General features: G+C 37.2%; 1 protein-coding gene across 4 annotated transcripts in view; it reads right to left on the minus strand.

Moving 5' to 3' along the window:
- Positions 1-419: 419 nt before the first annotated feature.
- The window catches only part of ETNK1 (ethanolamine kinase 1), an 81,694-nt gene continuing 59,866 nt past the window's right edge, over positions 420-22,247 (minus strand). For all 4 annotated transcript variants that reach the window (XM_044993410.1, XM_044993389.1, XM_044993400.1 and 1 more), the window contains 4 exons: positions 16,313-16,396; positions 12,582-12,742; positions 9,214-9,287; positions 420-8,146 (listed from right to left, as the gene is read on the minus strand). In XM_044993410.1, coding sequence (XP_044849345.1) covers positions 8,074-8,146; positions 9,214-9,287; positions 12,582-12,742; positions 16,313-16,396 — 392 coding nt within the window. In that variant the 3' untranslated portion in view covers positions 420-8,073. The remainder of the gene's footprint in view (positions 8,147-9,213; positions 9,288-12,581; positions 12,743-16,312; positions 16,397-22,247) is intronic.

The raw sequence follows: 22,247 nt of genomic DNA on the forward strand, positions 1-22,247 counted from the left end.
GGGGATTTAACATGGGTCTGATTTTTTTGGTGATAATCCAGCCCTAAATATGCATAGTAAAATCTACAGCATGTTTCTTGGAAGGTAGTTAACTATTGTATGTGCACTAGTCAGTTGCTTGACTGCTATTAGCAGCAGCGGGAGTTATGTGGTTCATTCATACCTTCTCCACTCCCTCCCCCTTTTAAAACATGTACTGGTTAATGGCCCTAGCAATGTTTAATTTGTAAAATAGAAATGTTAATAGGCTTATAGTTTTTGTAAGCCAAGTACCAGCCCCAGGGAATATTTATTTCCAGATGAGTCATGAACACCTGGAAATGGGTGTTTATAATAGAAATATGTAGTCTCGACAATAGTTAAAGATAGCAGCATGCGGTAGCTCAGGTGAGAAGCAAAATCAAAATATATGCTAATAATGCAGTTAGAAACCAGCTTTATTGTTACAACCAGTTTTAAATTATTTACACAATATAAATCTTTGAAAGATACATTCCTTCATTTAATCAATGGTAGAAGGCCTTTATTATAACATAGCTCCAACAACGTTTCATTCAAAAGAAACAGTTCACTCCAGTGAAAACTGATGAATGAACAGAACATATGTTAACTCTATGACAAAGAAATGTTGTTTTTTAAAGATTGGGAGCATTTTATTCACAGGACATATGACTTAACAGAAACCTAAAAATGAGAAAACAATGAAAAAATGTTGTGGAACAATGAAACGACATTGGAAAGTATTCCTATTATCCCATAGTCCTATCTTTGCAAGTGTTACAGGGCTTTGGATAGCTGGCTAATACAAATTTGTGAACCAACAAATCTACTTCAAGTTATATTTGTTTAAGATACTGATACATTCTCAGTGCTGAGACTAATCAAAGCTCTTATGTACAACACTGCGTTACACTACCACAGACTGTATCTGAGATACACAAATGAAAGAAGGGTCATTGCAACAACAACAAAAACACTTCTGACTGAAGATTTCACAGCGCTCAGAAGAAGTAAACAACTAAAATTGTAACAAATTATATTTTTTGTTTTCCAGTTTATTTTGTGAATTTGATAATATTGCGTTTGGTAATTTACACTTTTCCCCCCTGTAAGTCAGTTTCACATTTCATTTTGTGTGCGTTTCTCCCCAGTTGTGTGAAAAAAAAAATATATACATATAAAGATAAGTGATTTTAAAACAAAAATGGTCGGGGCATTACATGAAACCACAACTCCTATCATTTTGCAAACATTAAGTTAATGCTTACACCATCCATGGGAGACATGTAAATTCTTCTCCATTTTTACAAGTTGAGGACACTGAGGCAGAAAAGCTAAACAGCTTTCAAAGGCCACAAAGGGAATCAGTATCAATTCCTGAATTAGCTGGTATTCATGGCTCTCAGTCCCGTGCTCAGACCATTCCTCTGACACTACAGGACTCCTTTCGATCAACTTTTCTCTTGACAGTGAATGAAGAAGCTATCATTAAAGCATCTGAAGTAAGAGTATCTTCTAGACTATTCAGCATTTTAAAGAATCAAATACTTCATATTATGCAAACTAGCCAATTATGCACAGACAAAAATACAGTACAATACAGTTTTAGAAGATTCCCTCTGTTACTGTAACTAGGAAACTGAAAAACTACACAAACAGCTCATTTGGTAAAGCCACTTGAAGTCAGACAATGGAATTTCCAGTCTCATCACACCACTAGAGCAGCACCACACAACTGGCACGTGAAAGCAATTTACACATTTTCTTTTCCATTCCAGAGGTCTGTAGGCCACAAGGTTAGTCATATACCCTCTGGACTTGTGCGGTTCTACCACCTTGAAGAGCCTCCCTCATTCTAGCTGTGCAGTTAGCAAAAAGAACACCTACATGGCACAAGAACACGGTCAGCCTTTTGTCATATCCTTCATAACCAGCATCCACAGTAGCAAATGTATAAAAAAAAATCCGCTGTGATAATGCACACCACCAGCACTAGAATCTCTGGAAATATGATCCAACTCTTCCTGTTCAGCAACTGTAATTACATCCTGCATGGTATGAGGAATGGCGTAGGACTAGGTGCTAACTTTGCAAGTACTAAACTGGTACATTTTTAAGAGCCTTTAACAAAAAAGCATCTAAGAACCCATTAATCAAAATACAAAACATTAAAACCCACTGAAGAACCCAACTCAAATTCACAGCCAGGTAGGATGCAGCCAACCTTCCCGATAGCCTTCAAAACAAGCCTCCCCAACAAAAGGAATTACATTCCAACTGGTACAAAGAATGAAGGTTTTACCAGGAAATTGCTGTTCTATTTCGTGACTATGTCTATTTTTTTTTTAAAGTTGTTTTGGTGGGAAGGAAATAAGGGTATACTTTAACGTCTCTTAACCACCAACCACCTTCTTAAAGAAATCCAGACTTCATCATGCTGGAATGAACTCCCTTTCCTTTATAAGCTGATCCAATCAATAAACTGCTTAAGTATAAAGAGATCAAAAAACAAAAGTCTAAACACGTGCTTCAATTGGATTATTTCCTCTTTCCTGTATTTATTCCCTTCCCCTCCAATATTGACCTTTTGACACTTAGGCCTTTGGGATCTAATTACCATCAAACAGCAACATTGAAGATCCTAGACAATATTAACATATATACCTTTTAAGTGTGTATGTGTCTTTTGTCTGGTATATTTCTATTTGATAAACAGGATAGAAGACTTGCACCAAGATGTGTTTGTGAACTTGACAACCAAAATATTTGAATACTCCTACCCTCCATATTTTATGTACCAATGTTTTCCAGCAAATCTATTACACATAGCAGTGGCAAGAGGCTCAAAGCTCTTCTGCTTTCACTGTAGCTAGCTAAAGAACTTAGTTTAAAAATAAGATCGATGGCAGTTTATATATAACAAGATGTTCAGAGAAGCTGGTGTACAGAACTTTACACTTCACTTCTGAGGTTAATTCTCTAATCTCCAGGGGACTGCCTAAACCAGAAACTGATTATGATACTAAGTTTTTATTTCTTTGTATGGTGGATACAGTGGCCATTAATTATTTGAATAAGGCTAAGTTTGATGGGACTAGTTCTGGCTTGCAAACAGTGAAAGGATACTGCATCAAGAAAAAAGGAATTACTGTCCAAGGGAATTCAGTTAATAGATTACAGTAAGCACTCAAAGGGAACGAAGATACCTGTAGGTTGCCATAACTTTCCTTCAAAGTTGAAATACTGGCATCAACAGCTGATTATTTTATTAAAAGCGGTACCAAGTCTGCTTCAAACTATTGCTTTTGTTCAACTCGCATGCAAGACATGAATAAACTGTTTAATTTTACTACAAGTCCAGGGAAGGCTGCTTTTACACTGAGAGAGAAGTTGTGTACTAGTCCTGTATTTTATCCATCTAGGCTTAGAAAGGATTTGGTGGAAGAATGTACCCAGCGGACACCAGTTTCCATAAATATGAATGGGCTACTAGTTAGTTGGTACCTTAGCTAATGTAGCATTCTGGAAACTGATAGTCAGAAGTATATTAATGATTTGACCTTTTATTATACATACACAGTTGCACAACACTAATTAATCCTCCTGTCATTACACAGCTTATGTACGCTGGAAACTTCTAATTTAGGAATTTGTCTACATGTTCCCTTAACAAACTTCTGTCATCACAGGAACAATATGTCTTAAAGAAGTGTACTTAAAACTTCCATGTGTGTTCAGCAGATACTACTGGCTGCCAATGACACATGATGTATGACAATATTTAAGATGTGAGTATCCGATTTAACAGTTTCCCTATGTTGAAAGACAATACATTTACCACTAATTAGCATTTTTCATTTGCCTTGTTACTAGAATAGCTCTTCCCCACAACTAAGCGTATTACTATTCATTTATCCTCAAAAGCAAGGGAACATAAAAACACATGGAAAGACAATGGCGGCAGTAGACTATAATGGATACCTTATTAACATGAAACATAAATATGCTCTATTAAAGGTAATGTATGTGATTATCACACAACACAGATGCCTTGAATATGGTCAATTTAACAAAAAAGTCAGCACACACAAAGTTGGACTTTTTTCTTTACATCAAAATTTCTACAAAATAGGAGAGAGTACAATGCAATACACAAGTCCATAAATGCAAGATACGGTACAATTCACATTAATTTACAAATGGTTATTTACACTGTTGTATATACATATCCAGTCAGACCCGGTTAATGTGAGTCAGTTTGACAATTCCTTTTTCAAATGCAGAAGAACACTAGATGAATGAGTTTAAAATTACATGACACTGGTTATTATTTAAAAAGCTCTGATGCTTAAGTGTCTTATTAAATCAGACATGGATTAACCTGGTCTGATTGTAGAAATGTGTCAGAAGAAAAAAATTCACACAATTCTGCTTTACAAAAGCAACCAGGCCACTATGGTCTATTGACTGATGCTGCACATGCATGAATGCCATTGCTAACAACCTTCTTTATATTTACAATATAGGTTTAACTATACAGTAAAAGTTCTTAATTTTGGCATTCAAGCCTTTAGCTTAACAGAAAGGCAACAGAGTATCTTCTTGGCAACACAAAGCCAGGATGGATGTTTCTAGAGCTCGGAGACATTTTCCTTCTTTTTAAATAGCCTCAAATTACTAAGAATGAGGAAATGAATTAACAAAACGGGAGTTCCCTATTTTGAGGCTTCAATTGTTCACCCATGTTCAGGCAGTAGGGTATTTGCAGTGACAAACTCAAGTTTGCACCCTGCCATCCCACTTGAACATGTTTGCAGGATACCCTCTAAAGGAGAGGAAATTCTGAGTAGTTATGGATAAAACTGTTGAGGTGTGAGACTCCAGGTGACTGGCATTTCATTTTGGAAAAAGTAACTACTTCCTAATAACATCTCTCATGAACAACCTGATCTAGGAATTTGAAGTTTGTCGCATATGCTAGTCTTAAATGGAAGCCATTGCACAGCCATGTTTTCTAAAATGGATTTTAATGTGCAATATGAAAATGCAAGTCTCTACTATACTGCAAAGTCTCCTATTATAACTTTGCGATCAGTCTCGTGCTGCTTAAAAATGGCTCAAAGATTACTGTATTTATAATATCTTTGCCTCAAAGTGTTTTTGAGGTCTGTGAAAGGAGTTCGGTGAAATTTAGCAGCTCAACATGACTGAGGCTGAGATCCAGTCACAAAAAGCTTACGTTCTTTTCCCCTGCAGAGATTATTAGCTGCACTATATAAACAAACACCTCCTTTAAAAAATTACAGTACAATTCCAAACTGAAATAGTACCAGCACAGGAAGAGCTACTAGGGCAGGGAGACAATGGAATTTGTAAACTGCACAGGAGACACCCTAGCTCTGCCCTCTCCCTCTTGCAGAAGGAATGATCTGCAGTGTCACCCTCTTTTTACCTGAATGGTTAGCCAATTTTCAAGTTCTAGCAGGCAGTTTCCAATAGGAGGAGAGATTGATGATGTAATCTGGTATTTCTTTGATGCCATCCTGTTTGTACATTCTTTGTAAAGTCCTGCTTCCCACAATAGGAATCGAACAACAGCTGTTTCTTTGCTCACAGAATTAACAAGCCTCTTTCAGCCAGCACTTTACTCAAGAAGCTCTCATTCAGCTGTTTTCTCTGGGTCAAACTACCAGGGCTTCCTTGGACCTTGTGGTTCTCTCATCAGAGAATATGGGACACCACTCTTGAGTAGCCACAGAGTTTGAAAAGAATTAGGGCTAATAAGAGCTGGACTGTACTTCAGAATAAACAGACACGGCTGAATATATTTTAAAACAGTTCCCTTTGGGATAGTTAGAAAGGGGGATCTGGTAAGTGTTCCAATTTACCAGGTTAAAAATACAATTCTGAAAGCTCACTCTCCAATATGTATGTGTTAACAACACCAGAAATTAAGTTGTCACTTTACTCTATCAGGAAAGGGGTTTTTGTTGTTTTTATTTTGAAATAATTTTTTTCAGGATCCAACACTGGTACTCACACTAAATAGCACCTTAATCCAGGAGATGTCTTGCTGAAATTAAAGGGACAACTTATGGACCAAGATACTACTAAATGTGGGTAAGTGTGGCAGAATAATACTCTTTGCGAAGAGAGAACTTTTCAGGTACAAAGATTAAAAAGCTGTTCCCTGTCTGTCACTTTCAAAGCTCTAGCAACATCCTTGATAATGCTACAGAAGGAAATGCCATTTCAGTTGGTCAGTTTTATTTAGACTATGAAAAGAATCTGTCCAATTTAACAAACTAGTTTAGTAAGTACTAAATAAGACTTACTCACTTTCAAGTTTTTTTTATGAAAAGTTTATCCATTTATATTAAAAATTTAAGAATGTGATTGATTGTAAGAAATCCACAGTTGGAACCCCCAGGTGATAAATGCAAACTAGTTTTAAGGAATAAAACTTGCTTTTGTAAAATAACAGAACACTATTTAAAATGGTGTATACGGCGAAAGTTTTTCATCCATGTCATTGCTTTAAGCATTCTGAAACAAGCTATGCTTTTGTAAAGCCCATTTGCATTTGACAATATGCTATAAAGCAATTTTGAATAAATATTCTTGCCGAGTCTGCAATTGGCTCCCCATAAAATCTACTCCCTAAGGTGAGTGTGTGTTTGCACATACTGTATGTGCATACACGCAGACTTTGTACGTGTGGGCACTTCAGTGACCAAAAGTGCAAAGTTTTTTCAGAGTAATAATCAGAATTGATTGACTGCTCAACGACACAGCAATTTCCAAGATTTAAAGCATCATCCCCTCTCTCAACCTCTCTCAACATACAGTCACAAAGTAAACATTTTCTTTTCAATTCACATTTTGTACTTCAAACCATTCTTGGTATAATAGCTTTTTAAAAAACATTGAGGATGATCAAAGCCCCACTGTTCAAACCTCACACATTTCAAGAACATGAGACTTTGGGCTACTAATATTTTTGCCATTAGTACAGCAAGAAAGTCAGAAAATGTAACAGAATCTATAACTACTGGACCTAAGTATTTAAAGACAAGAATCCAAGCTGGAAAGATGAGGAAGGAAGGAAAAAGGTTTAAAATCTATGTATCCTTTAACTGAAGTGGTATTGTTTTGCTCCCAAGAGCAACAGGGTTTTAAACTCAAGAGTCTATCCTGCTGCAGTATTATATATATAGTTCAGAACATAGAAGAGTTAAAAAAAATTGAAGATTTATTCCCTTCCATAAGGAATTTCTTGAGATTTTGGAATAGTGGTCTTTAAAATAAATGGAAAAATTTAACAAACAAGAAACTCTCCCATACAAGTTAAGGTTGGTATATTTCCTGTCAGATACTATGCATGTTCCTAAATAATCAGGTGGCGATAAAGCCTTCAGATTTCTACTATGTAATAGTAGCAGAAGGAAAGTCAAAATGCTGATATTTAACCCTAATAAGTAGATAGGCCTTGCTATAAAATGTAAAGTACTGTGATGTGGAAAATTGCTTTTATCCTCAGCTTCCTTCCCTCAATTACGTGGTACCAGTGATTGGCATTTCAAGAGTAAATTACCACTACTCATTTTTTTTTTGTATACAGTTAAAGATTAAGATTCTCTACTGACCATGTACAGTCTTTATATAAGTTAATGTCACTTCAATAAAATAAGTTGTGAAAAAACAAGTCCTTTGGAACAGTTTCACTGCCTGAACTCAACCTTTACAGAAATTGATGAAAGCAGCAATGGAATCATGTTAAACTCATAATAAATAAATCACATACAACATATGTTAAATTACTTAGGTAAGGATTAAATTGCCATCTCTACAGCCTTATAGATTTAGCAAATTTCTAATCCATTCTATATCAACAGTAGGTATGCTCTTCTTATTAGATTTAACATTAAGACTTGTTTAGAGGCATCATTTGTAAAGCAAAACAACCAAGTGAACATTACAGAACTTAAACAAAATGTTTAGCTTTTTCGGTATCTGTTCTCAGAAAGGATTTTAAGGATTGCTTATCCACTTGAGGATAACTGAAGTTCTTCATTACTCGGGAAGCTTTAATGCTGTGACCTCTGGCTTCATTTTGAAATACTGGTTAAAACGAACAATTGCGTACCTATTAAAAGGACAGAATTGAAACAAAGTTACAAAGAGCTGAGAATTCCTTAAGAGTCTGATCATGTTTATGGCAAGAGTCTTGAAATCTTATTGTAAAATTTCACAACAGCAACATGCTTTTGTGGAGTATCATGTGATGCTTTTGTTTAGTTTATTGTGCCATCTACTGGTTACTATCCAGTGTCTTTTACATTTGAGAATCTTATGACTGATTCACTAGTGTGTTTCAATACCACATTCAAGCGAACAAAGTATGATCTTAACATATTATTTCATCAGCTTAGTCACAAGTTATTAGTCTGAGTCATATTAAGTATGAACTATGCTAGCATCTTAACTGCTACAGCAAAATTTCCAAAAAGATGCTCAATTTTGTCATGATAATAGGTTCTTCTTCATATTGCAAGGGGCATTCATTTGACAATTTTAAACATTTTTCTTTTGATGAAACCCTACAATAACATCAGCTAGTATCTCAAGAAAGGACACTAAAAAGAAAAATATTCAGAATTTATTAGACTAAATGTCCCTTGCTATTTGGAAGGAAGGATTTTTATTTATTTTTTAAATAGGAACAGATCTCCTGGTTCTTAAATCCAAGCTCCATTCCTTGCTCTGCCATAAACACAGTGTATGACCAAGAGCAAGCTTTTGTGCCTCTGCTTCTCCCACACAAATGCCACCTACCAAACACATGCTCGTGTGGCTTAATCCATTAATAATTGTCAAGTGCTTGGATAATGCATGCATGGAAGACACTATATACTGGAGTACAAGAATTTTTTTTTTTTAAACAAAATACAGGGTTAACTTTTTCCCCACAAAAAGCAAAATAAATAAATTTTAAAAATCCAGACTTATGGATGAACTGACATTACCCAGGCATCTTGATTGTCTTAATAGAATCTCACTATAAAAATAATTGTGTACTGTCATCTCTGGAGCATCCTGCTTGAACATATTAACAAAACAGGATCAATTCACTCAGACCTAGTGTAGTTCTGAAAGTCAGGATTTCAATGGAGGAAAATAGATTAGCTATTTATAGACAGTACAGTCACTTACCCTAGAAAATCAAAGTCAATGGTGGAATATTTGGCTTGAATCAGAGCCCACAATCCCCAAAAGAAATGAGAGGCCTAAAGAGAAAATAATTGGTGAAAGATTATTAGCTTAATGTTCTGTAAAGCAAGTATATGTTAAAAGGAATGAGCAAAATAGTCTGAAGGACTATTCTATAATTACGAAAAGAAAGCCAAAAATGTTATTTTATAATTAAAGATTTTGTTCTAAAAATGTAAGTTTTCTGAAACCAGATACCAGCAAGTGTTATAAACCCTAATGCTATCAATGAGATGTGTAGAAAAAACACCTTGACATGGGAATCACTTTCTAGAAAGGGTCTTGTTCAATAGCGTTAACAAATGACTTATGCTTCAGTTTGATAAAGAGAATTCCAGCAGCGTACAACCATTACAAATCTACACACTTGTTTGATTGTTTCAGATATTAGATATTATTTGGCACCAGAATGCTTCACTTTCCAGTGCTGCTAAGGAGACTACCCATTTAAAACTCAGCATTTCCATAAGTTTCAAATCTATTCTTCCTGTTAAAGTTTAGATAAGCAGTTTGTAAGCATATGTTCAATGTCAGACTGAGGCTATGGATTACATGAATTATACGGTTGCTAATGTGTTTTAATAAACATTGAAACTTGTGTGTTGTGGCCATCAGCTTCACAATCCCCTTGTGAAAGATGCATATGATTTCTGGACCACCCATGTTGCAAGTGACACTTCATACCTCTATTTATGTTCTGTAAATAAAAGCTTACAATAATGACCTAAATTGTTTCCTGAAGCATCCACATAATCCAAGTATTGTACTTAAATTCCTTTACTAAGGCTGTACAGTGTGAGTGCACATCTGAAAATATCTCAAAGCACAGGCATGTTAACATCTCACTAATGCATTTATTTAAGTTTTGATGAATTTGTCTAATGGTAGCAGTTTGGAGTTTTACACTAATACTCATTCATTCTAGTTCCTGTTTTTTCTAACATGACCCCACACATTAATGAAGTTTAGTCAACATTAAAGGAACCCTTATTTTTTAACTTTTACAGTATTTGTACAACTTGTGTGGTCTACAGATCGGTCTTAAGCTGTTCAGTAAACAGAAACACCCCCCTACCCCCAGCATTAATATGTACAAAGTTTAGAGCTCATGAAACAATGCTATATAGTCTGTGGGGGGGAAAGAGTTATATAGCTGCAAATCTAGCTTTACTAATTGAAGTAAATGGGACAGCTGAATATAATTACCACGACTGGTACTAACAGCGCTAACAACAAATGAGCAGTATTTTCTAATAAAGACTCGTCTAGTGGATCATCCTCTCGGAAAGCCAACCAAAATTCCTCACTGTAACTACCAGCCTTTGCCAGAAAATTGGAGAAGCCATGTATAGATTAGTCAGATATATATGGGCCAAAAAGTCAGAAAGAGTACTGGAATCATAAGGCCATACTAGCTGTCCAGAGTTGCACATCCACTGGCATACCAGGCATTATAACTACACTTGTAAAGACTTTATTTTAGCCTAAGTAAACGCAGGGTAAGAGGCACTACTGCCATAACACCTCATGCCGTCATCTCCTATACATAGCATGAACACGCCTGGACAGTACTTAAACTGGACCAGGGATAATTTAGAGCTTTAAGAAGTGGTGTTGGGAAGTCAGTTCTAAGCAATATTCCAGCACTGTGATAGCAGATACAGCTTTTCAGAGGCAAATCAGTGGAAGGAGAGGAAGGACGGAAGAGCATCTAGGACCAGAGAGCCAAACATTCAGCTTCTTGCTATACATCAAGACATGAGTGTCCTATGTACAGTCTTCAAAGTATGTTTGATGCAAAGAACTTCAGTGTTCCTTTTATTTTTCAAACACAGAATTTTGGTCTTTGACAAATTTTATTTACTGTAAAGTCCTATATACACACACTTACGCTACAAAAAAAACCCCAAAAATCAACATCAAACTCTTGAGGCAAAAGGCACATTAAACTTTCCTCAACATTTACAAACCAGAGTGCTAAAATTATAGAAAAATGAAAAACTGATGTTGATTTGTTGAGGAGGAGGAATAGCTCAGTGGTTTGAGCAATGGCCTGCTAAACCCAGGGTTGTAAATTAAATCCCTGAGGGGGCCATTTAGGGAAGTGGAGTAAAAATCTTTCTGGGGATTGGTCCTGCTTTGAGCAGGGGGTTGGACTAGATGACCTCCTGAGGTCCCTTCCAACCCTGATATTCTATGATCAACCTTTCAAACTATCTGATTTCAAACTATCAAGTTAAACCTTAATGCTATTTAGAAAATTTCTATGGAAGAGACACACTTACTGCTCCAGATACATGTTACACAGTTCAATATTCTATTACTCAGATTCTTCGATTCTCAAATTAAAAATAATCTAGGATAAGGCCTGGTAAGGCTCATTTCACTACATATGGGGTCAGTTCAAATCCTGATATCTATTCCTCCAAAGCCAGGAGGACTGGGGTGTGTTGAGAATATATCATGTCAGCCCACCTTTATTGGCCAATATGAAAGATCCCTCCATGACTTAGGCCTGGGCTACACTAGCGGGGGGGTGGGAGGGGGTTGAACTAAGATATGCAACTTCAGCTACGCGAAGTCGAAGTATCTTAGCTCGACTTACCTGGCCGTCCTCACGACGGTGAATCGAGCGCCGCGGGTCCCCCATCGACTCCGCTTACTCCTCCTGCTGAGGTGGAGTACAGGCATCGATTCGGGGATCGACTGATCACATCTAGAGGAGATGTGATCAATCGATCCCCAATAAATCAAACACTACCCACTGATCCGGCGGGTAGTATAGACGTATCTTTCTTCCTTGAGACTGAGAAATCTCTCAATCAAATTGACTTTACTTACACTACTGCTTGAGGAAAGCTATATCCTATGAAGAACAGTTGCTCCTCCACAGAAGAGGATTAAACAGAGGAGTGAAAGGAAAATCTGCAGTGAACTTAAACGTGTTGCTTCTAGATGATGGATTCTAGTTGGCTTTACCTCATCTCAAAGGCCCTGCCCTAGGGAATAAAGCCACTAAATGTATCCAGATAGTAAAGGCCTAGCAGTGAGTCCATTCACTTTCCAAAGATCTACACTGAGTTAGTCTAACACATAAACAAATAGAAATTGAACAATATTCATTGCATAATGGTTTCCATCAGTAATAGTAAGAAAAGCTGACACTTATATTGTATTAAAGATTTCCTGCAGGTATTGCATAATCTTAAAACTGCAAGTTTCTTGGGACAGGGAACTCAGTTTTATTTGGCTGGAAAGTGGTAAGCATACCTGGGGTGTTGTATATACATTAATAATCTTGAGAAACTTACCAGTGCAAATTGATTGACTTGCACATATAGGATTTCTACCTCTTTCTCAGTAACATCTGTACCGAAACCTTTATATTCCTTGTATGCCTCAAGGTAAGATCTCAGCCACTGCTCTTGTAATTCTCTATCTGGATAAAGGCTGTAGTCTACCTCACTCACTCCTTCAAAAACAAAAAAAACAAACAACAAGAATTAACATTTTTATTTTTTTTAAAGTCGGACGTTTGACTTCACAATTATAAATGACCTATGTTTTCAGAAACTTTGCAAATGTGTACCATACGTAAACTAAATATGAACAGATTCGGATACGCATATCAGTGAATCGTTTTTCATTTGGATTTGAGGGATAAAGAGGACACGAACATTATGAAAGTTTCTGTGCTTAAATATTTGACCATTGCTAGCATACATGTATACCTGTGGCCTGGTATAATCTGAACATCAGCAAGTTACAATTGTATGAGGAAAGTCCCATGAAAATAAAGCATCTGTATTATGAATTTTTTCCCCCAAAATCTTCCCAAGGAAATTCAAAGAGGGCTATAAGTTCTAGTGAAAGAAGAAAATAGATTTGCATGCAATCTGAATCCTTGTTATAAAACATGAGACATTCAGGTATACTTATATTTCATCACAAATTAAGCTAATGTTTCAGAAAGAAGTGTATTCCTTACACAAAAGGAACCTACTCAATCACGACCCTATTCCCTTTCCTTCTCTCTCTTTGGAACTGTGAAGTTTCATTTGTCTCTATTGTCTAACCTTCTCATCATCCTTGATCCAAACCCTACAATTTTGCCTTATATACTACTGCCTCTGCCTCAACTCCGCCTCCGCTGAAATCCTCCCCCACACCTTCCTCTGTCCCCTTGACTAAGTCCCCTTCTCAAGTCCAAGTTCTCTGGAATTCGTATTCTGCACATGGTAAAATATACTCTTCTGTATATAAGAATGACAACACAACTCTCTTCCATTTCAGGATCCAGTTCAACCTTTTTAAAGCCCTCCTTGGATTTGCTCCTGTTAAGTTCCTGACCTTTGTCAATCTCTGCTCACCCAGCATTAGCCTTATGCAATATTTATTCACTGGTGGTAGAAAGTGGTTCTCTGCATTTTTTACCATGTGTTAAAAACGTCTCCCTACAGCACTCCTTCACCTGAAATCTTGCCTATACCTCTTCAAGAACAACAATGGGCAAGATTAACTCTAAAGTGTTTGGGGGACAATTTGTATAAAATACTCAACAAAACAAATTGTACAAACAGGTTCCAAAAAGAGTAAGCTACATTGTCATCAAGGAATTAAGAATTTTGAAAGTGAATTACCATGACCACTTTAGAAGTATACAACCTGGAAAACACTATGACAAATAGATCAAGATTACTTAAACTTTTTGTACTGCATTTACATTGCTGTACTGTAATCATTATGGTGGAATTCCCCACTACAACCCCATTCCCAAAGTAAATAGCATACAGGGTAAGGTATGTCAGGCACGCCTATTTAAACTCTCCAAGATGAGAGTACTGTAGAGGGACATTCAATGAACTAGACTTGACTAGATAAGCCACTTTTTTTAGCAAGTATAGTCTTTCCTATGTTCTTAAACCTTAACTTCTCCCTATCACACACAAATCTGCACATTAGCTTTGATTTCTGTTCTGCTCTTCTCAGTTTGTCAAAAATCAAGTTAAAGCCAAGACTCAACTGCAAGTTGTGCAAGGAATCACAAGACTGTCATTTGGCAGTAGAGGTTATTACATATGAAGGCCACTGTGAATTTTCCACACCATATCTGCACTGGGAGGGAAGGAGCATCAGTGCCCCATGATATTGTTTTTAATACCACAGAGAAAGGATGATCTCACAGTTAAGGCAGAACTCAGGAAGTTGGGAGTTCTAGGTCTATTTTTGGCTCTGCCAGACTTCTTGCATGACTTTGACAAAGTCACAGCCTTCCCACATCTTAGGCTATGTCTACACTACACAGCTTTTATCAACATGGCTTTGTCACCACAGCCATGCCACTAAAAGTCGCACGTTGTAGCTGCTGTTTGTCGACTCTCCTGCCAACAAAAAACTTCTACCCACAACGAGCGGTGTTTGTGCTGATCACACTGGCATTTGCCGTAGCAAAACTTTTGTCTTTCGAGGGGGAGAGGGGACTAACACCTCTGAAAGACAAAAATTTTGTCGTTCAATTGCCAGTGTAAACATAGCCTAAGTTCCCACAACTGCAAAGTAGGGACATAACTAGCCCACCCCACAGAGATTTTAAGTTGAATTCATCAGTGACCGCAATACATTTTTGTGACACTTTCCTAGGGAGCCCAGGACTGTGAGTGACCTTGTTATCTGCTTGCCACCAGCGAGAACAAGATTTGCCTGTGCTCCCTGACCTCACCAGTCTGTTAGGAACCCAAAATATTTCCTCAGGCTATGCCAGCTCTTACTTTGTCTTGCAGGTTATCAGTAGGTGCACCCCAGCTCCCAAGCTCCACTGAAAGAGTCCCTCTGTAGTATCCAGCCCTTATCATAGGACACTAACAGAAATTACCAGCTAAGATGTTCCCAAAGGATCAGTGTATACCCAGGTTGACTGGTACAACTCAGGATCAGATTCTTTATAAAAAAAAATCACAGAACTGAGATATAGGCATAGTGAAACAATCGTAAGTATATTATCAAAGATTAAGATTTAAGACATAAGGCTAATAAGTGGAAACAGAAATGGTTACATATAAAACAAAATATAACACGCTTCTTACTAGACTAAACTTAACTTTAACAGGCTAACCAGCTGTCTAAAAGCAATCTTATCTCACTCAAAAGCTATCTTGAAGAGTTTCCAAACAGGACAAGTTGGGATCCTGTTTTCACAAACGTAACTGCTCTGCCCGATTACTTGCTCAAGTACAGGATAACAGGGTGCTGTCCCTGTCCCCTGTTATACTCCAATAAACCTTTAAAGTGTGCAAGACAAAGCTCTTCCCCCTCCTGCTGTTCCTCTATTTTTCTTAAATCTCACAAGCGTCTGTGTGCATTTGGCTCAGACTGGTGATTGTGGATAAGACAATACTCAATTTACATTTCAAACGACAGATGGATAAACATCTCAGGTCTGGCAAGAAACCAGTTTCTCACTTCTCCTGGAGAGTAACCTTGCTACAAAACTATACAGGCTAGTCTACACTGGCAGTGCTTTAACGTGCCTTGTGTAGTCGTGGCGCAGCGCTGGGAGAGAGCGCTCTAAAATACACCACCTCAACAAGGGGCGTGGCTCCTAGTGCTGGGGCACTGTTTACACTGGCGCTTTTCAGCGCTGCAGCTTGCTTTGCTCAGGGGGGTGTTTTTTCACCCCCCTGAGCAAGAAAGTTGCAGTGCTGAAGAGCGCCAGTGTAGACAAGCCCTAAGAGCATATTTTCAGTATACAGACATATCACACCATTTCACACCATATGTGACCAGCAAGATTCGGACTTTCATTTGAGATCTTATGTGACAATATTTAGGGATAAATGTTATAAAACAATGTGTTAATGTGTAGTGAGTTTGACAGGCCTATGGGAGTTGCTATTACAGAACAGTGAAGCCTTTGCCAGTTGGCACTGAGGGGTTCATTATGGTCACAGTTTTGAGATCCTCAGATGAAAGGCACTATATAAAAGAATAAAAGACTCACTGTTTTATTACCAATTAACTTTTAAATGGGCAATTCATTTTTTACCTGCAAACTCATTGAAATGATTTCCAATATCATAAGCCAGGTAGTTGTATCCAGAGTACTCATAGTCAATGAACTGTACATCACCTATATGAGACACAAACATGAAAACGTAAGAATCCATAACCAACAAACCAATGCCCTAATTCAGTGCTGTCCCTAGACATCTGCCAACATTTCAGTCTCACTGTTTGTGCCCATTTGCATGCACTCTTGAGACACTCCAGGGTAAGGCTGTGAATTTTATGGTATGAGCTTCACTTGACAGAAGATATACAGTCTGATCAACAGCTTGCTTCAGTATTTTACTATGTAATTTAGAATCAAAATAGCTATTTCAGGTTTCCATTTCTACCACAGGAGGGCGTCAGTTACCTTAGAAACTCAGATTCCATTCTAATGAGAAATACTACATAAAATGACTCTTTTAGTTCTAACAGTAGCTAGAAATACAGATTACTTTCTATCTTTTTAACTAGCAGAGTTATAGGTACAGTATAAGTAATCCAATCTACTTTCTTGACAAGCAAGTAGTGCAACCTGACTACAGAATACATGTAGCGCGCGCAGTCATTTTTTGCAAGACAGCCTCAAAATTATTCAACAATCTTCTGATTTTGATGATGGCGTTATGAATTTAGTGTTATTTCAAGCAATGGCATGCCATGTTTGAATACCCATCTCAAAAACAAAGTGCCTGCAGATATTAAGTAACAGAAGCCTTACAGCATAAAGTAAGCGTGGACAAAAGGAATAGCGCTACCCCAAATGCTCCCTTGTTGCTTAATGGCTTTTTACAAGAAGTTTATCTGGCCAACTGGGAGGGCAGTTGTGGGAAGTGCATCACATCCAGATTGTATGGCTTTTGAGTCTCCTCTGGTAAATCCATTCCACAGCAATAGTCAAACGGACACCTGGAAGTCAGGTTTTAATATAAGCTAGACAGGATTGCTACTGCTCTTGCAGTCTCAGAAAAAAATATACTATAAACTACTATAACCATCTGAGTGCAGGGGGTATATATTTCTGACTACTCAATAGTACCTACCTCAAACGTGTTCAGATTTAAATTTTGTATTCCTCCATATTGAGCATTAATAACTACTAATGGTCATTCAATTAAACTCTATTCCTGAAATATATTGTAACTATTAAACTCCTTCCAAGCTGCATGATTATTCCTCTATAGGTATCTAGTCGTGCTGTCTTTCTACAAGCTTACCCTTGCTAAAAGGTTGTACTACAAATTTCAGAGACTCTGAAGCAATTATTTTAATACATATTAAGCCATAATAATGAAGCAAATCATTTTACAATTACTAATGTTAACTATTCTCTCTCGAAGCCAAAACTGAAAGTTTAATCCTTGAGCAAATTTAACGCTAATCTTAAATTAGAAAAACATTTTAAGTTTGATCTGAATTATAACCTTTTAGGAGATATGGGGAAATATTTTAACCCAACTACATTGCAGCTGTTATTTCCTTAAAAGACTGGAGGAGTTTAAAACTGGACATTAAGGACAAGTTAAAATGTGTTATAAGTATCCATGAACATGCATCTCCTGAGTTACCTTCTGCACAGATAGAGTGCTTTGGTAATTTTTGTCAGAAACAGCATGCAGCAGCAAGTATTAAGTATTAAGATTTCAATCAGTGCCATTACACGTTGCCACATATTTATTTACTCAAATGTATAAAATGTGTTGATAAGCACCCATCCTTTAGTCTAGGTATCTATCTCATACAATTAACAGATGATAAATATAAGAAGATTACTTAAATATTCACCAACCCCGCAACCCTCACCTCATGCTTGGTGGGGGGGGGGGCGCAAGAGGGGGGGTGGAAGAGGAGGAGAAGTGGGCTTTGCAACCTGCCTGGAAGGTTAACTAATATGTTCCCGGTCAGACCAACCCAGGGAAGTGACTAAAGCAGAGCACCCTTCACAGAGAACATCCAGCCAGCAGTACATAAGAGGTTCCCATGACTTAAAAGCTGTTAAAAGTATTGAAAGCACTGGAAATTGATTTTACAAGGGCTGCAGTCCAAGATCTCATAGCAATGTCACAGCTTAACTGGAGTTATCTGCGTGGCAAGTCCATGTAACAGATAACATGTTTCTTGCTGGTTCCTTAATAGTGCTGTAGATTTAAGCACATATAACCTCTATAGCTCATCTGTTAAATATAAACCAATAAAAATGCACAGCCCAACCCTGGTTAATGTTTGTTTTGTCATATGATTGAATTAGCCAGTACAAAATCCAATCATTTAAAAAGTCTCTTATATTCAGGATTTTGCATATAAAGCAGATAAAAATAGCAGGTAAAAAGCCTGCTTGCAAAGTGTCAACTTAAGACATACTTTAAAAAGTTTTTTTAACTCAAAGTTTATCTCAGACTGCAGTGCCATTATTTTGATTATAGCTAGCCTTTATTTAAAAATGTTATTTCCAGTTATAGTTAATGGTTTATAAAGTAAGAATATGAAGCTAACAAGATACAGATGAGGCTGTTACCAGGCTCTGTGCTCTCCTTTGGGGGAGGTGCACGTGAACAATTGATGCGATAAACCTCCAGTCAGTGCGTTTAAGTAGCACGGTGCACGCCGCCACATGGCAGCAACAATGGCATACCTAATCTGTAGCAGACGAAGAAAATTTGGCACACTCACATTTGAAATGACACAAAACTTTAAAAAGAAAAGTTCTGCATTTTACTGCTCTCCTTTTTCAGACCCATTCTGCAGTGGAACTCAACCTTAAATTTAATTTTTGCAACAAGTATTAAGGTTAAAGATGCACAGTTCCCGTCAATTTTCTGTGTCAAGAAAGTATGAACAGACAGGATCACTTCATTAATTTTATTATAACATTTTGCTATAAAATAAGGCAGATGATAAAGAGAAAGTGAACTGACTTGTATGATGTTATCACTGCATTCTTTCGATTAATTTATGTTTAAAATTATAGGAATACACTCTAAGAATTAGTAAAGATGAATTCATCCAGAAGAGCATACTAGTTCCCAGTATGATGAACTTTGAGCTACTAGGAATTTATTAGTCTTTTAGATTTTTAAAATGTCTAAGTCTACTCCCATTGACTTCAATAGGAACAGCTAGGTCAATGCTGACTACTACTAAAAACTCCTCCCTAAAACAGAAATCTAATACATGAAGTACACTTGTGGAATGTGCAACCTAAAAAAGTGTTATATCATAATTGTGTACTATTGTCCACTGTGGAGTTCATCCAGACAGAAGATATTTCAAATTGAAGCATACAGTAGTTAAGCTCTCAAATTCTCCACTCTATATCTGAAAGGCAATTACATGTATTTTATCCAAGCTTTAATGCTGAAAGCTACATACTATTTCATTGTTCATATAAAAATGAATGTATGATCTGCAATGCACATGTCATGCGCGCACACCTAATTGGAATCGATATGAACAAGCACTCGAAGAAGAAATTGTGTTTATTAACTGAAATCAGAGGTTGAGTGATCCACAGGGGATTTGCTGACAGTCTTCAAGCAGATGACAGTCAAGAAATGATGACTCTCCTGTTTCTAGCTGCTCTTTATTGCACTATAGATAGTTCAACAAACTTTACTGCTCCCCTGACGTAAGCCACTGCTTTATGAATATTATGTAATCATGAACTGAAAAAGAGATAATTTGTGATAGTAAATGTGAATGGAGGTGCCCTGCAAGATAATCTCTTTATTAAGAGCGAGTGATACTATGAAAAGTAGTGAGAAAGCCTGAACTAAACAAAGCTTAATGTAGCAGGGTGCATCACCTTGCTGTGATGAGAACGTCACTACAAAACCCCCACCATAGAACAGATACCATCTCCGAGATGCACACAAAAATACGTTCACCCAAAAGTTTAAAACAAAAAAAAGCAGAACACTTAACTTCGGCACCTAGTTACAATGACCTGATTTCCAGAAGTGCTGAATAACAACCGTCAGTGGAATCTGTTAAGCGGTCAGCACTTTTCAAAAGTCAGGCCGCTTATGTAGGTGCCTAATGTTAAGCTATTTTTAAAAATATTTGCCACGATTAAGAAAAGTGAGGAGTAACTGGAGATATTCTAGAAGTGTTGGAAAGAAATCTGATGCTGACAAGCATTAGTAATAAGGTATCTGAGCATACTGGGAGAGTCTAGAAGAGACTTTGGAAACTCCTGCTCAAGTTTAAAAAAAAAAAAGTCAAGAGCATCACGACAAAAGGGTTATAAATAAATGCCTTCCAACTGTCAGTTACTTAAATTTAAAACCATAGTTCACACATTAAGATATATTCAAGGGCAAGAAATGAAGTGCAACTGTGAGCTATTTCTTTCAGAGAACAAGTCTTCTAGGCAATTATAAATCTGTTATGTAAGGTAACACTATTGAAACTTTTCATATCCGGAGTGATTAAACAAAGCAGCAAGAGGCAGATTTATCTGAGCCACAGCATGAGCAAATTCAACTCATCAAATGAGTGATGTACTCCATTTAGCCATGCTAGTGTTCAACATTTTATTTCAGTTAAGACCAAAGCAGACTGTGAAGAACTTCAAAAAGATCTCACAAAACTAAGTGATTGGGCAACAAAATGGCAAATGAAATTTAATGTGGATAAATGTAAAGTAATGCACATTGGAAAAAATAACCCCAACTATACATACAACATGATGGGGGCTAATTTAGCTACAACGAGTCAGGAAAAAGATCTTGGAGTCATCGTGGATAGTTCTCTGAAGATGTCCACGCAGTGTGCAGAGGCAGTCAAAAAAGCAAACAGGATGTTAGGAATCATTAAAAAGGGGATAGAGAATAAGACTGAGAATATATTATTGCCCTTATATAAATCCATGGTACGCCCACATCTCGAATACTGCGTACAGCTGTGGTCTCCTCGCCTCAAAAAAGATATACTGGCACTAGAAAAGGTTCAGAAAAGAGCAACTAAAATGATTAGGGGTTTGGAGAGGGTCCCATAAGAGGAAAGATTAAAGAGGCTAGGACTCTTCAGCTTGGAAAAGAGGAGACTAAGGGGGGATATGATAGAGGCATATAAAATCATGAGTGATGTGGAGAAAATGGATAAGGAAAAGTTATTTACTTATTCCCATAATACAAGAACTAGGGGTCACCAAATGAAATTAATAGGCAGCAGGTTTAAAACAAATAAAAGGAAGTTCTTCTTCACGCAGCGCACAGTCAACTTGTGGAACTCCTTACCTGAGGAGGTTGTGAAGGCTAGGACTATAACAGTGTTTAAAAGGGAACTGGATAAATTCATGGAGGTTAAGTCCATAAATGGCTATTAGCCAAGATGGGTAACGAATGGTGTCCCTAGCCTCTGTTTGTCAGAGGATGGAGATGGATGGCAGGAGAGAGATCACTTGATCGTTGTCTGTTAGGTTCACTCCCTCTGGGGCACCTGGCATTGGCCATTGTCGGTAGACAGGGTACTGGGCTAGATGGACCTCCAGTCTGACCCGGTACGGTCGTTCTTATGTTTTATGTTCAGTCTCTTTTTGGAAAGAGGGTTAGATGTTCCAGTTTAAGAATTCTTAAAGCCATCGGTGACAAAGTATGTTTTTTCTGTATGTATATATGTCAATCTTTTTTTAATGTCTAGCAAGTTTTAAGACCCTGTGTAGACTGGAAATTAAGTATAGTCTTTGAAAGAGTGGAGTTAAAAAGTTGGGATAAACAATGGTCGGATTATCTACTCTGAGCGAGCTAGTGTAAACTGACCACCTGTAGCTTTTTAAAATAGTATGATTTATATACTACATAGTTTGATTACACTTGGCCTAAGCATGACTAGACAACATGCTGATGAAAGTGCTACAAACATCAATGGTGAATTATGCATTCTGTTTGTGCGGGTTTAGACCCAGACTCTTTAGAGAGCAGATCAAGGTGATA

This window comes from Mauremys mutica, chromosome 1 (genome assembly GCF_020497125.1).
Source record: "Mauremys mutica isolate MM-2020 ecotype Southern chromosome 1, ASM2049712v1, whole genome shotgun sequence".
NCBI lineage: Eukaryota > Metazoa > Chordata > Testudines > Geoemydidae > Mauremys > Mauremys mutica.